General features: G+C 32.2%; 2 protein-coding genes across 2 annotated transcripts; both read right to left on the reverse strand.

Annotated features, from left to right (window-relative positions):
* Positions 1-230: 230 nt before the first annotated feature.
* On the reverse strand, positions 231-1,169 carry LOC146922733 (uncharacterized). The gene has a single exon (XM_085711604.1). The coding sequence runs from the start codon at positions 1,167-1,169 to the stop codon at positions 231-233; it is 939 nt and encodes a 312-aa protein (XP_085567730.1).
* A 1,746-nt stretch (positions 1,170-2,915) lies between these two features.
* On the reverse strand, positions 2,916-4,778 carry LOC146922734 (uncharacterized). Its single transcript, XM_085711605.1, has one exon. It carries the CDS (start codon positions 4,776-4,778, stop codon positions 2,916-2,918), a length of 1,863 nt encoding a protein of 620 aa, XP_085567731.1.
* Positions 4,779-16,404: the final 11,626 nt, after the last annotated feature.

The raw sequence follows: 16,404 nt of genomic DNA on the forward strand, positions 1-16,404 counted from the left end.
AAAGCAGCACATATACAGAAGAGAGTATAAGCAAGAAACATCAATTTTTCTCCCCCTTTTTAGCCACAAAATATGCCACTAAAGCCAGAGAGAGACCAGAAGAATGAATTCAGAAATGCAGAGTACTAGTAGAATACCAATAAAGATGCAGAGTGTTAAGGTATTACAAATTAGAATAGGCACACATAGCTGTACAAAAGTTCAAGGCATAGCCCACAAAATAAAAAAAATCATTCAGCAGTTCCAGAACTGCTATCAGAATCTTCCTTGTTGTCCTCATTATCATTTTCTGCTTCATCTGTATAGTCATCTGCCTCCTGGCCATTTGCAGCAGTAATTCCACCTCCCGAAGAATGAATCATCAGTTCAAACTTGGCTTTCCTTTCCTCCAGCAATACACAGGTGTCCTTGAGAGCTTTTACAATTTCCTGTCTAGTCATCAACCCTGCCGCAGGTGCAGCTTTAGATGTTCCTGCAATATCTAGCACATGATTAGCACCAAATAGTTTCTGGTGCAAGGTTAGAGGAGATTCCCTCTTTGCAGGGATATCTGTTGTGTTTTTAATGTTGGGATACTGGTTGAGAATGATGCTACAGAGTAGTGTAGGAAAAGCAATGGGAAATTTGGTAGCATCCGTTTTGGCATTCTTAATAGTTTGTTGAAAGATGTAAGCATCAAAATCCATTTTAGCCTTGATGCCTACAGCATAGATAAATCTACCAAGACCAGTGGCAACATCTGAGGAATGGCTGGTGGGTACCCAATTTACAGCAGCAATCCTATTAAGGATGGCATACTTTACAGACAACTTACCAGATGAAATCTTTTTCTTCTTGGGCCAAGCTTTGACTTGGTTGGCAGTGATTTCTCTGCAGATTTGACTGTCAGTTGCTTCCACTTCAGAGAATTTAATTTCCTTAACACCAAGGAATATGTTGATGATGCTAGGAGAAAAGTTAACACACTCTCCTCTCACAGATACCTTTTGAAATTGTCTGCTAAGGGGATTGTCACAATCACTTAGAATGTTTACCAGAAACTCCCTGATAAGCTGTTCATAGCAATTGTCAAGATTACACACTGTCTTGATCAGACCTGCTTCTCTAATGAGTTTCATTATACCTTCAGTGTCTAATGCTTCCTTCCCAAAGTCTCTTTCCAATGCCATCCTCCGGTGAAAAATGTATTTCCACCTCTGAGCATTTTCAGGTAGATGAAATGAAACCTTGTCAATAGGAACATTTTCTACATTCTCACTTTTATCTTTTTAGTTGACTTCCTAAAAGACATGATGTTTACAGCATCTTCCTCAACATTATGTTCAGATTCACTCTTAGATGCAGTTTTTCTCTTCTTTGTTCTAGTTTTCAGGTTTTCAGCCTTTGAGGAAACTACTTCTTCTTTACTACTTCTCAGCCTTTTCACCATACTTCCTTCATATTTCCTACCTAGTGGGATTTCATCTGAATCTATATTATCAACAACCATCACATCTTCTTCACCTTCTTTACCAGCATGATCCTCCTCAGGATCAGTCTCCACTTCATTTGCTCCTGTTTTACTTTGTTCATTCTTATCCGACGAATAAGTAGATTCTTTATCAGAAGATCCAATATCATCAGGTTCCTTTTCTTGTTGGTCCAGAGATGTTCCAACATTGTGTTCACCATTCTTAAGACCATCACTGACGTTAGGAGAAGGTTGAGTAGTGTCTTTTATTGTATTCTCCTCAATGAGACTAGGATCATCTACATCCATATTTTCAGAACAATCTATGGCTTCGTTCAAGTCTTTTAATCCCAATTTTCTACTAGATTCATGGACAGCAGAAATTAGGGTTTTAGATGAATTAAATTTTTCAATCTTGGTAGAGGGACTATTAATAATAGATTCATCATCACCAGCTAGAGAGTCTTTCTTGAAAACTTCAACATTTGGTTCTACAACAGTGGAGATAAAAGGATTCTCCTTTATGTACAAATCAGTCATGCTCAAAGAAGTCCTTGATTCACCCCTTTTTGTCTTAGGGTTCTGTTTTTTCTTAGAAGCAGACTTAGGCACCGTTTTCTTCTCAGATTTCGGTGTAGTCACTCTTGTGGAAGGATCAGACATCTTTGAAGAGTTAGTCTTACGAAGTTCTGGAACCGGTCCTTTTTTGTCAGTCTGAGGGTCGTTTTTGAAGATCATAGAAACAAGATTGAATTGGTGTGAAGTATCAAAAGAACAAGTAGAGATGTGTATGAACCGGATGAAGAGAGTACATAAATTTCTTCTCAATTTGGGTGGAAAGAAGTACAAGGTATTGACGGGATGAAGTTTGTTGTTTATGGTTGGTAGTTTTAGTAAAGTTAGAGAAATTTTCCCTAGATTTGCGTGCAGTAGTGGAACAAACTTAGAAGCAAATAATTGCCACGCTTTATCTTGATTTATAATATCCGAATTGCCCTTCAAGTCCCAACTATACTGAGAAGTGATTAGTGAAGCCAGCTATGCACACATTTATGCAGCATAATGTTGAAACATCTTGTTCAACATACCATTTCAATAACTCTTTTTCCTGCATCATATGTCTTGAGAGTCTGTATTCAAGTAGAGTGAAATCATCTTCACACATAGATTCAGACTCACCCCTACTATTTTTCAAAATGAATCCCATCAGATCCTCTGTCTGATCTTTTAAAGAGGAACTCCATATGTAGCAGTTGCCTGCTAATTTAATGCCTTCCATTATTAATTTTCCTTTCTTATCAGTTACACAACAAGTAAATTTGCTAAAGTTCACACTCATTCCTTGATCACACAGTTGACTTATGCTAATCAAATTAAAAGTTAGACCTTCTACCCATAGGACACTCTCAAGTTCTGGTGACTCAGGACTGATCAATCTTCCTGAACCAAGGATCTTTCCTCTTGTCTAATTTCCAAAGGTAACATAATTGTTGGCACTGGATTTCTCAATATCAAGAAGGTCCTTAGATCCAGTCATGTGTCTAGAGCATCCACTGTCAAAATACCATATTTCCTTAGACTGTGTTTTATGAGAAATGTGAGCCATTAACCCAACATTATAACTTTTAGGTTTCCACACTTTCTTGACAGTTATCATTCTTGATTTATGGCCCTTCTGATGTAGATGTTGTGGCAACCCAAATAGTCTGTAGCATAAGGGTCTTATGTGCCCCTTCTTCTTACAAAAGTGACATACCCTTGAAGGAAATATCTTTTCAACATTAGAAACCTGATGTTTCTTAGTATGTTGCAACCTTACCTTGCTGTCTGTAGGATCATTTAATCCAGTGGAAGCAACAAACTGAATGTTTTTAACAGGTTTCTCCTTCTTGGCCCTCCCATACTCTAAAAGGGCCTGGCCAAAAGTCTGACATTGACTCAAATGTTTAGAAGTAAAACCAATCCCATTTGGTTTACCCTGAATTTGCCTTTCCAGAATCTTATCCAGAACATTTGTCCCAGTGGTCATAATTTTAGCTTGTTTCATAACGTAATCAAGTTGAGAGTTCAGCCAAGTTACCTCATTGTTGAGATCTAAGATTTTTGCCAGATGAGCAGTATTTTCTTCCTCTAATTTGACAGTGATAATTTTCTGTTCTTCAAGTTGTTCAAGGAAGTCTGTGTTTCTGTCATTCAGTTTTTTATAGGAACCAGCCAACTCATTATAGACAAGGTCTTCATCACATGATTCGTCCTCAGAAGAAACTCTTCCAGTCAGAGCAGCAACATGTTTGATGGATTCACTTTCCACATCTCTATCAGATTCATCATCATCAGTCCAAGTAACGGCTAAGCTTTTCTTTTGTTTCTTGAGGAAAGTAGCGCATTCTGGTCTGATGTGACCATATCCTTCACATTCATTACATTGAACTCCCTTATAATGATTGTTCTTCTCATCAGGTCTGCCAATCCTCTCATTACTGATTTGTTGATCATTGTTGAATCTGATGTTCTGCCCATTTGACCTAGATCTCTTGTTTACTTGCTCAAGGATTTTGTTGAATTGCCTTCCCAACATGACAAGATTTTCAGACAAGTCCTCCTTACTCACTTGAATTCCAGGTGATTCCTCAAACTCAGTTGTTGTGATAAGTGCAACACTCTTCCCTTTCTTCTCAGTCTTATTTCCAACAACTAGTTCAAAGTTCTGAAGTGATCCAATGAGTTCATCAACCCTCATACTTGAGACATCATGAGCCTCCTCAATAGCAGTTACCTTCATGTCAAACTTCTTGGGTAGAGATCTGAGGATTTTTCTCACAATTTTTTCTTCAGAAATCTTCTCTCCCAGTGAGTCAAACGTATTAGCAATGTCCAGAATATTTAAGTGGTAGTCTTGAATGTTCTCATCTTCTAACATTTTCAAATTCTCAAATTTTGTAGTGAGAAGTTGGATTTTAGCACTTTTCACCTTAGTTGTGCCTTCATGAGCAGTTTTGAGAATCTCCCAAGCATCCTTAGCCACAGTACATTGCTTGACCAATCTAAACATATTCTTGTCAACACCATTGAACAGAGCATTTAATGCCTTTGAGTTTCCAAGAGCCAATTCATCTTCAGCATCAGTCCATTCTTCTTCTGGTTTTAACATATCAGTCCTGTTACCATCAGCATCTAGTTGAACTGGATGTTCCCAACCTCTCAGAACTGCCTTCCAGGTTTTGCTGCCAATAGATTTGAGAAAGGCACTCATGCGTGATTTCCAGTAATCATAGTTGGACCCATCTAACAGAGGGGGCCTGTTTACAAATCCACCTTCCTTGTCCATAGTGCTAGAATAAAACTCCCTAGAGCTCACCCTAAAACAGGCAGGGTGCCTGCTCTGATGCCAATTGAAATTCTAGCGTACTTGTTTTATTAGGTTCTGTCAGATGTTTAAACGTTTGTGATGTTCCAATTAATGTTTCAACATCATGCGATAAACAGAAAATAAAACAAGAAATTAAAGTGCAGAACAATAAAGAACACATGAAGTTTGTTGACCCAGTTCAGCACAACACGCTTACATCTGGGGGCTACCAAGCCAGGAAGGAAATCCACCAGTGTAGTCCTTATTCAATAGCTCTCAGCAAACTCCTCGTTTACACTATATGACCTAGGACCTACCCGTCTAGACTTCAACCTAGGAACTCCTAGATCTGAGATCCCATCTCACTATACTAATGGTCAGTCACTGCCCCAGTGACCTATCAGACCTCAAACACAATAAAATAGAAGTTACCTTCCAACACAAACAACCAAACCTTGTTTCACAACTTCGGTTTGATGCACAAGAGTATCAATACTCACAAAACTAGTCCTAAACAAGTATCTAAACACGACACTAGCAAGAACACAGTAAAGATTCTAAACCTGCATCACAATCGATACAAGAGTAGAATACATGAAGACTCAAACCCTAAAAATCTAAACTTTTTAGCATGACGACTTGAATAATCAATTAGGTCTTGAAGTCTTCCTTTTATACTGAAGCAGCTTGGGCTAAATAAATCATTGGGCTTCAGTAAACTTGCAGATCGGTTCAGCAAACCTGCAAAACAGAATCAGAGACAAATCTGGAAAGTCCTAATATGTCGGAACCTATTTAGAAACATTCCAAATCATAACAAATATTTCCTAAAATAAAATATCTATTTTAGAAATATTCCACAACTGATTCTCATAAGATATGCGCGTTACTTGGTCAGTAAGTAAAAGGAAATATGATTTCCTTAATGGATAAACTACGCGCGTACAGATAAGGCAGAACCCAGGCACACTGAACCATGCCAGGATGTTGGAACATTGTATCCAACATCTCACAGAGTTGCCTAACCACATGCTGGAACATTGGTTCCAACTTACAGAACAAGGATATTTGTTTTAGCAATAATGCAGCCAATACAAATACCCAACAATATATTTATATATATATATATATATATATATATATATATATATATATATATATATATATATATATATATATGAGAAGGGATCCATTGACTCAGTGGCGGAGCCAGAAATTTTGTATAGTGGGGGCACCAATATATATATATATATATATATATATATATATATATATATATATATATATATGTAATTGCAGTTTATGACACTTCACATATAGAGGGTGTGCAACACACTGAATAGAAGCGAAACAACAACAATGTGAAACAACACATTGAATAGAGTCTGGTTTTCAGGCATGCCGGACGAACAGAGTATCTTAAGTTTCACAATTAACACAAATTTTAGGTCAACAAACTAATAATATATGTTCTGTCTCATTACATTAATAAATAAATTATAAATATAAGATTGAAAATATCAAATTACAAATTACAATAGGGGGTTTAACCTTTAAAAGATCAACAATGTAGGAAACTAAATGTGAGAGGTTTGTATTATATGTAGTGTTTGTGTTTTCTTCAATGAATTTTATTATGGATGTGAGACAAAAACAAATGTATTATTGAAATTTTGAAGTGTGTGTCATGTGTTCTATGTGAGTGGAATTAGAGAAGTTTCTAACATTTTAATTGGATGATAGATTAGTGTGGGCTGCTTGGTAAAATTTCAACATATAGATATGTAGTGTTAATTAATTTCACAAAACATAGTGCAGGCATGTGCTCCCACTATGTTGTATGTGCCTCCGCCCCTGCATTGACTCCAAGAGTAAGTCTAAACACTTACTCCAAATCTTGACCCTTCATTTTAATAAAATTTAATGGTTGTGATTAATTCTAATAATTGTTAAGGTGGGGTGTTTTCCTCCTTTCCACACATTATACCACAATAATATCTTTCCTTTTCTTCTTCTCTCTCACTCAATTTTCAAAAGCTTCTACTGGTGTCTCGTCTATTTTTTGACAGTCGTTGCTGCGTTATTGGTGCTGTGTTTTGGGAGCTGATGTTAGCTTTTTAGGCTTCTGTTATGCTGTTTTTTCTTAGCAGGTTGCACCCTGTGTTTTTGCTTCTACTGTTTTACGTTCCTGCTATGCATATTTGTATGCTTGTGTTTTCTTTTTTCCCCTCTGTTGCTCTCCTTGAGGTTGCGTCATAGTTTTTCCCCTCTCTCTCTCAATTTGAAAAAGCTTCAATCCTTCTGTTTTAGGGCTTTTTATTAACACGTTCAATCCTTATTCATCATCAAGGTTGCTTCACGGTGAAAATTCAGTTTTACTTTTCCTCCAAAAATCTAGTTAGGGTTTATCCTATACACAATCTTTGATTGTTATTTGATAAGAAATTGAGTTTATGTGCATGGTACCGAGCGGTTGAGGAATATTTGGATGATGGCATACAACACCATTTTTTTCAATTGATTAATACAACCTTGTTCAACAATAAAAAAATTGATTCACGCAACCTTTGTAATGGCAGAAAACACCATGTATGAGATGAAACAAATGGAAGTTTAATGGTTTATTGAAAAATGATGACATGTTGTCATTACGTAATTTTTAGGACTTAATTTGACATTTTGATAGAGTTCTAAGCAATATTAAGTATCCAGGAGGTGTTAAAAGAAAATTGGAACAACTGCAAGCTGCCAATCGTACTGCTATTTTACAATCGTAATACGATTTCTTGAAGTCAGAACGCATGTTTTTTAAGGAGCTTAATCGCAGTACGATGCAACCAATCGTGATACGATTGCAAGAAGGGCCTGGAAGGAAATTAGGGTTTAATGGACTAATCGTGGTACGATTTGTGTCATCGTGGTACGATTTTGGGCGAGCAGAATTGCCTATTTAAGCTGAAGTCAGTCTCAAACAAAGGGGATTACGATTTTGGAGAGCAAAAGTGCGATTTTAACACCCAGAAGGCTGCAGAGGAGAGGATTTCATCATCTCTAACCCAATTTATGTATGTTTTAATTCTTTCATTGATTATGCTATTTGTAAACTCAATTATGAGTAGCTAAATCTCTCAGAGATTAGGTCAGAGATGAATCTATGTAACTCTAATTGATATATGTTGCTGTGAAACTCTATTAGTTATTAATGATATTCTAGTTTTTATTCAATTCAATTGTTCTTAATGCTTTTTATATCCTGATCAAATATAAACATGATTTTGTGAGAACGAATGACTACTGACCATAGCTTTTGACTTAGACCTAATTGAATTGTTCTAATAAACATGGTTAGTCTAGGAATGGATAATCGTTTGTTAGTGATATTAGGTTAACGTTCATAAAACCTTCAAGGATTATTAGACCACCTAAGGAATTAGGGGCTTTAGTTTAAGAAGAGGGTCATAACTCAAGGGATTGATTAGGGCTAATTTGTTAACCATCATGAAACTAGAGAATCATTAGTAATAATAGGTGCATCAACCAATTAGGGGAAACATAGAGGATTCGATAGACCTGATCTCATCTCTCTCCATATTTTCTTAATCAAATCTATTTTCTTTTATTTGATTTCATAAAATCAAACCAAATCTACTGCCTAGTGGCAACTCAAAATAACTTTTACACATCCTATTTCTATAACGCGATTGAATTATTGAAGTTAAAAACAGTCCTCGTGGGATCGATATTTTTACTACTTCGATAGTATTTGGTGCACTTGCCAAACATCTATCAAAAAACTAAAAGAACAGAAAATTGTTGATAAAAATCTTGATAGTGGAGTAAGGATCAGAACTTTCAATATCTGGATATGCAGAATTGAGATGAGAAATACAATTGTTAATCAATTATTATGAAATAATGACAGCCATTAACACCCCAACTTAACAATTATTATGAATTAATCACAACCATTAATTATTTTTAAAATGAAGGGCCAAGATTTGGAGTAAGTCTTTAGACTTACTCTTGGAGTCAATGGATCCCTTATATAATTTTCAAACTTTTAGTCAATGGACCCCGCTCTGATAGGTGACATCTGGTTGGGATTAATTTATTCAATTTAAGCTCAAACTTTTTAATCAAATTTGTAAAACAATTGTAATTTTCAAATGTTAGCCGTAAAGCCAAATTTTCTTATTATCAATTTTTAAAAAATTGAGTCTGAATTATATGTATAAGTTGTAACGTCCTTGTCTCAAAATTTTTTTGAAAACCTATAATTTTAACAGTCCGATGTGACTTAAAAGTTTATAAATACTAAATAGATTATTATGGGATTTAGGGTACACATTATTTGCCGTTGACTTTGAACACAATGACAACATAATATATATATATATATATATATATATATATATATATATATATATATATATATATATATATATATCTTCCTGATGCATATATCCACCAACACACAAGATTATATTGTCGATATACCCTTAAATTACACGATAAAAATACACTAGATGAAATTGGTTTTTAAGAAAGTTCTAATGACATTGAATGGATACAGAATGACTATGGAATTACATAGCAAACATGTTTGACACTTACTATGCAAGTCTTAAGTTATCTAAACAAATAAGGATTTTCACGTTTGCCCACAATTAGTAATTTATAACATATTTTATTGAATGATAATCTAAAAAAGAATGTAAAATATGTTTTAAAACCTAGCCATGGACATTCCATTTACCGTAGAAAGCTGATTGGACGGACAGACCCTTGTTAGAAGAAATGGAACTCTATGCAATGAAAGAGATTGTATTTCTGCTAAAGTAGTGACTAATGCACTTACTTCCTCATACGCGGACATGTTCAATAAAATTTGTAACCGTTCGAATGAACGGTGTCTAAAGTTGTACAAGAAAATGGAGGGCAAGACTACAACTTTTGCACGTAAAGCCATTAAATAAATGTTTAAGAGAGTCTGAAGAAAATTCAATATTTAATAGCAAATATTAAAGTATTGTTACTGGTTACTGTAATATCATACAGAAAAAGGATCTCAAATTTATAAGTTGTAATTTATTCAAATTTGATAGCAAATATATATTCGACATCGTATGTTATTTTAAATTATAAAGGGTGTGATTTTTTTTTTTTAATTTTAAATAATGCATACATATAACATAAATATTTTGATATGCACTTCCTCCTTAAAAAAAATTGATATGCACTAATTATTTTTAATATTATATGCCAAATAAGTAGAGTGTAACAATTATTTATGCTTTTTTGTTTAAAGTAGTGTCTTTTACCTTACATATTTGTGGAAAAACAAGGAAAAAATAAACATAAACAAATAAATAAAAACAAATGAGAGAACAAATAAATAATTAGCTTTTTTGATATTCTTCATCTAATTTCAAAGTGGTAAATGATTTAATTTATAATTTTTTCATAAAATAATAAAATGTTACTAAATCTTATGTGGTTATTTAAAAAAAATGGTTTAGTTATTGAACAGAAAATAGAAAAATAATACATAAAAGTAATAAGGGTAGGAATTGATAATCTATTTGTATATTTCTACCCAGTAGCGAAGCTAGTCAGTTTTGTACTCGGTGGCCAAATAAAAGAAGAATTTTTTTTATAAGAAAATCACAATAATTTTACTTATATAAATGGTAAATTAAAGTAACACTAAAATAAATAAATATAGCAATTTAATAATAAAAATAATTGAGTTCAACAACACTTCAAAAAGTCCAATTCATATATAATATAATTTGTCTATAATTATAATATTTAAACAACTATGTAATTTTACTTATTAGTTTTATCTTTAAAATTTCCATCGCTAACAATGCCCTCTTTTTAATTGCTTAAGAGACCGAAAATGTTAAAATAAGAGAAAATAAGTCTATTAAACAAGTGGTAATCTTTTGAGTATTTTATTTCTCTTAACTTTCCACACATAAACTTATTTGGGGTACCTATTTTTTTTTTGGAGTAGCTAAACATAAAATACACTTACTAATACAGATAAAAAAAATAATTTTTGGGTAGCCAAAGCTACCCCTCTCTTACACATAGTTACGCCCTGTTTCTAACATATATAATATTTATTCTCATAAGATATGCATGACTCGAAAGTCTTATTTAATACATGAAGAATGAAGAAAACGTGTACTCTTGAAAGATATATTGGTGGTTCAAGCATGTAATTGGTGGTGGTGTTGTTGTTTGTGATTGAAATCCATAACTACAAAAGTTATATTTAATACATGAAGAATGTGACAGATATAATTCTTTGCAAGATATATTGGTCGTTCATGAATGTAGTTTGTGATTGAAATACATTACTCCAAAATCATGTTTAGTTCATGAAGATGAGAGAAAATCAATTATGTGTGATTTTAACATTCAAAATTATTATTTTTAAAATTTAAAGTTAAGGGTCAATTGTTCAAATTAACCATGTAATATACGTGAAGTTTGAATAATAATCTTGTAAAAAACACAAGGATAATTAGTCCTATTTTTGTCCTCGCATTTTTCCTTGTAGACATGAAAATACATACAAGGGACTTGTAAAGTTTCATAGCATTCTGAATAAGAAGGTATGTATTGATGAATTATGTTCCTCTTAAATGACCAAATCATTTGACCAAAAAAATTGAGTAAAAATGTATTGATGGATTATGAAAGCGTGTAGTATGGACATTTTTCATACCTACGGAAGAGTTATAACTCAATGTTTCTTCTAAAACTAACCGATTCATGCTTGCCGAATCATAATTGAGTCATAATTTTCAATAAAAATATCTTCTCAATTAATACATGTTTCTTCTTGAATAGCCTAGTCATAACTCAGTCATATGAGAGTCATGTTTGCTTCTTGATGTATTATTATTATTATTATTATTATTATTATTATTATTATTATTATTATTATTATTATTATTATTATTATTATGCTTCCAATGAATGCAATAGTATAGACCCTACGGAGATGTAACAAAACCAGAGGTCACTAAAAGAAATTAGTCATATAGCAACAAACATCTTTGGTGACTGCAGAAAAATAGTGTTGGTATAGATTAAATATAGCAACTGAAATTCCATTCTGGCATTGCTATAAAGTAGGAGAAAAAAGGCGCACAAATTTTCATGAAATATTCACATGCCTCCAAAACAACGCACTCAAATTTTCATTCTCTTTCAAAAAAAATTCCACCTTTTTCTTTCTCTCGCACAACAAAAAAAGCTCAAAAATAAAATAAAAAATCACTCCACCTCCTTCCTCTCACCAAACTGCAAACTCCATCCTTCCTCTTAGAATCCCAACCTTCAATCGTTCAATGGATCCTCTATCAATCACTCCAGTTCCTTCAATCGATCCCTCCTTCCCTAAAATCAATTCATTCGCTCAACCCCCAAGTATTTGAAGGGTCTGTTTGATGGTTAGGATATGATAAAGACATGATATGGTATAAAACTAGATAGAGACAGAATATGATACAGACATGATAACATTTATCTTGTTTGATGCGGACATGGTAACAATATGGATAACATTTTCTTTATCATATTAAATGAAAAAATTACCCTTTTAATCAATTATGTTATTTTAATAGATTTTCGTATTGTACATCAACATCAAAGAAAATAAATCTTTTGTTTTACACGAAAAAAAAAAAAGAAGGAAAAATTTGAAATCCATAAAATAAAAAAATAAAAAAGAGAAAGGAATTTGAAAGAAAAAAAAAATCTACACACAAAGGAAGAGAGATAGAAACAGTGGAATTCAATTGAAATCAAGAAAGAGGAATTCAACACAAAAAGAATTGAGGGCCCTTTTCTTTTAGATTTTAAAAAAATGGATTTTCCTTTGTATTTTTCAAAATGGATTTTTTTTTTAAAAAAATTTACTCAAAAATAGTAAAAGTTTTTTTTTGAAGAAGCTAAATTAGCCCACCTAAATTGACACCAGTGAGAATCGAACCTGAGACCTCGAGGAGGAGCACTCCCAGGTCCCAAGCCAATACCACTAGGCCAACCCAAGTGGGTTCAAAAATAGTAAAAGTTATTTCAAACTCATTTGATATAAGTTAAAAAAGAGATTTTGACATTCACTAACTTAAATATTGACTTTTTCGAGATTTTACATAGTAAAAATCACATATTTTTTCAAAATGACATCTTCAAAAATGATTTTTATGAATTTTTAGAGATTTTTTTAAAATTTTAGTATAAAAAAAAATTATAACCAAATGATTTTTTTTTTTGAAAGAACTATAACCAAATGATGAAATACTTGGAATGACACTTTAAGATAAACTATTCAAATGAATTTTTCATTTAAAGTTTTTCTTGAAAATTTCTTTGTTAAAAAAATTATAACAAAAACCTATTACACTACCAAAATCTATTTTATAAAAAAACTATAACAAACAGGCCCTGAAAAAGGATGAGAAATCGAAATAACATAAAAATAAGAGAAAGCAGACAAAAAAAGGAATTCAATAAAATAAGGAGGAAAAATCGATAGAAGAGAAATTGAAATCAATGAAGAAAAAAATTGAATAAGAACAAGAACAAAAGCAGTCTGTAGAAAAAAGAATTAAAATTGATAATAAGAGAGAGGAATTAAGAAAAGATTATCAATATAACATACATGATGGCATGAACAAGAGGACAAAGATGAGAGGAAAGTGTGGACAAATTATTGAGAAGACACGGGTGAGGGTAAAATTAGGATTTATTTATGGAACGTGACAAGATAATTATAACCCAACATAAATTAAGGATAAAAATTACAAAGGAGTGAAAAGATAAGATATGTAAAAGGAATAATTTATCATATCTATTTGGTACATCAAACGAAAGATTAAAATAGGATATGATATATTAATCATATACTCCTTTTTTATCTTGTCCATCAAACACACCTTAATAGGTTATATTGTATTCTTCTGTGTTAAAGAAAAAAGATGAAATGGGTCGCGTAGAATTTTAACTTTTCGTCAAACACACTTTTATACTTGTGCACCATGTCGGCACTATTAAAGTGATATATTATGCTCATATTGTTGTAAGATTGATAGAAAGCTACTATGTAGGATTTTATTAATGTTGATGCTACTATTTATTGTATTTAACTATTGACTGGCATTAAAGTATACTGTTATGTTTTGATTATTGCTCTAGAATTTTGGTCTATGTTATCTTTTGAATTCTGGTTGGCATGTATGGAATAACATTTGATGCTTTGTAACTGAATATTCAGCAAGCACCAGGAAGAAAAAAAATCATACTTGTAAGAATGGCGCAAGAGTTTCTTAAGTTGGGTCAATATGTCATTTGAGTTTTGAAGACCATGATTTCGTCTCATATATTTAAAGTTCAAAGGGTATTGTAAACACCTGAAATCTCTATTCTTTTGTTTTGAAGAAACCCAAACTTTTAGGTTTACTTTCTGTTAGGTTTTGATTTTTCTCTCTTTCATCAGATCTTGGTATTTTTTTTGTACCATGCTTTTGTTTTCTTATTTTACAATTTGGTTGTTGTGTTAAATTTGTTGAGGGATAGATGCATGTAAGGTTATTTTGTTGTAGAGTTACAGAATGATCCAATTTTTGGGACAGTGATTCGGCAGGTTCTTGTTGTTAGCTATTGTATCTTTGTCAATAAAAGACACCCACCTTTCACCATCATACAGGTTAGGGGTGGCAATATCATCCATGAGATCCATATCCATCTAATCCATCCAGTACAAAATTCATCCAATCCATCCATCAAACAAAAAAATTTGTTAATGGATTGGTTTGGATCCATCCATTTAAAACTATGGATGAATTTGATCCATCCACCTTATTTTCAAAATCCAATGGATCACCTCTTTAAAATAAAAAAATGCAATGGATAACTTCAAAAAATATTAATCTTTTTTATTTAAATAATTATATTTTTTATTATCACCTTATTTTTTTTAACTAAACTATTTTTTATTATCAGCTTATTATGATCTCTTTTTTAAAAAAAAACAGCTTATTCGAAACAACTTATTTATACAAAACAACTTATTAGAATCTCTTTTTTAAAAAACAACTTATTCAAAACAGCTTATTACGATCTCATTTTAAAAAACAACTTATTCAAAAGAGCTTAGTTATGCAAAACAGCTTATTTGAAACAATTTATTTATACAAAGCAGCTTATTAGAGATAAAGAATTCTGTGTAACATATTTCTAAACTAGAAACAATCAACCTCTTGTTTAGTCAATGACATACAAATAGTCTTTCACGAGTAAGTAGCAATCCATTTTCTTAATACAAACTTGTTCGTTTAAATGATGCGACGCTAGAAAGTTCACCAGCATTTATTTTTCTTTCTTTTGTACCCATTTTGGGAAGATGGGATAAAAGGAAGAATGGATTTGACATGGGTATAATTTAGCGTGGCTGGTCCATATAGCTTGATACCTGAGTCATGGGTTTTAACTAGTCCAAAAGTTTATTGGAAGTTACTCTGAGCTCAACTTGTGCAAATGTAATGAATACCTTGGTAATTCCTCTTTGAAGCTCCAACAGAAAAGCGGGAATATGAGTTATTAATCCTGTGGATAATTTTCATAAACATAGGCATATTATATCCTTGAATGCTTGATTTGCAAGAACACTTAAATTTTTTGTTTCGAACTTAAATTTCAAGGAATTTTGGGGACATGGAGTCTGTTATGCTTCATCCAACTATTACTCAAGTAGTTGTTTATGGTATGCTAGCTTGCGAAGCTGATCAGAATAATTTTTTTAAATAGGGCAAACTCATACAGTTATGTTGATAATACTGTATGCAAAACATATATGTTCTGCTCATTATTCTTTTTGATTCATGCAAGTTTCTGTTACCTTAATTCGTTTTCAGGATTTTTCGTTGATATCAATTTATTCAAGGCAGACAAAGAGAAAGTCGCATAAATTTCTAAGAACAGTGTAAATGAAAGTGGTAGGAGTGGTACTGAAAAAGATGACTTTGCTGACGATCTCATTTTAAAAAAAAGATCCTAATAAGCTGTTTTGCATAAATAAGCTGTTTCGAATAAGCTGTTTTGCGTAACTAAGCTCTTTTGAATAAGTTGTTTTTTAAAATGAGATCGTAATAAGCTGTTTTGAATAAGTTGTTTTTTAAAAAAGAGATCCTAATAAGTTGTTTTGTATAAATAAGTTGTTTCGAATAAGCTGTTTTTTTTAAAAGAGATCATAATAAGCTGTTTTTTCAAAAGAGATCGTAATAAGTTGTTTTGCATTAATAAGTTATTTTTCAAAACAAGATCATAATAAGTTGTTTTGCATAAATAAGCTGTTTTATAAAAAGAGATTGTAATAAGCTATTTTGTATAAGATAAGTTTTTTTGAATAAGCTATTCTATATTTGGAATTTTTGTTTATAAAATTTGGTTTACCGAAATTTTAATTTATAAAATTTAATATTTCTGAATTATTAAATTAGTTGGGCTTAGGTCAAAAATATTTCTGGGCATGAGAAAAAGATTTTTGGGCCTTTCTGTATAAAATTTCTTTAGATCGAATTCACTA

This window comes from Medicago sativa, chromosome 5, assembly GCF_051527215.1.
Source record: "Medicago sativa cultivar Bolivia chromosome 5, Bolivia_mono, whole genome shotgun sequence".
Taxonomy (NCBI): domain Eukaryota; kingdom Viridiplantae; phylum Streptophyta; class Magnoliopsida; order Fabales; family Fabaceae; genus Medicago; species Medicago sativa.

Coding starts and splice junctions, on each gene's coding strand:
- LOC146922733 (XM_085711604.1), bottom strand. CDS start 1,169: ATGGCATTGGAAAGAGACTTTGGGAAGGAAGCATTAGACACTGAAGGT.
- LOC146922734 (XM_085711605.1), bottom strand. CDS start 4,778: ATGGACAAGGAAGGTGGATTTGTAAACAGGCCCCCTCTGTTAGATGGG.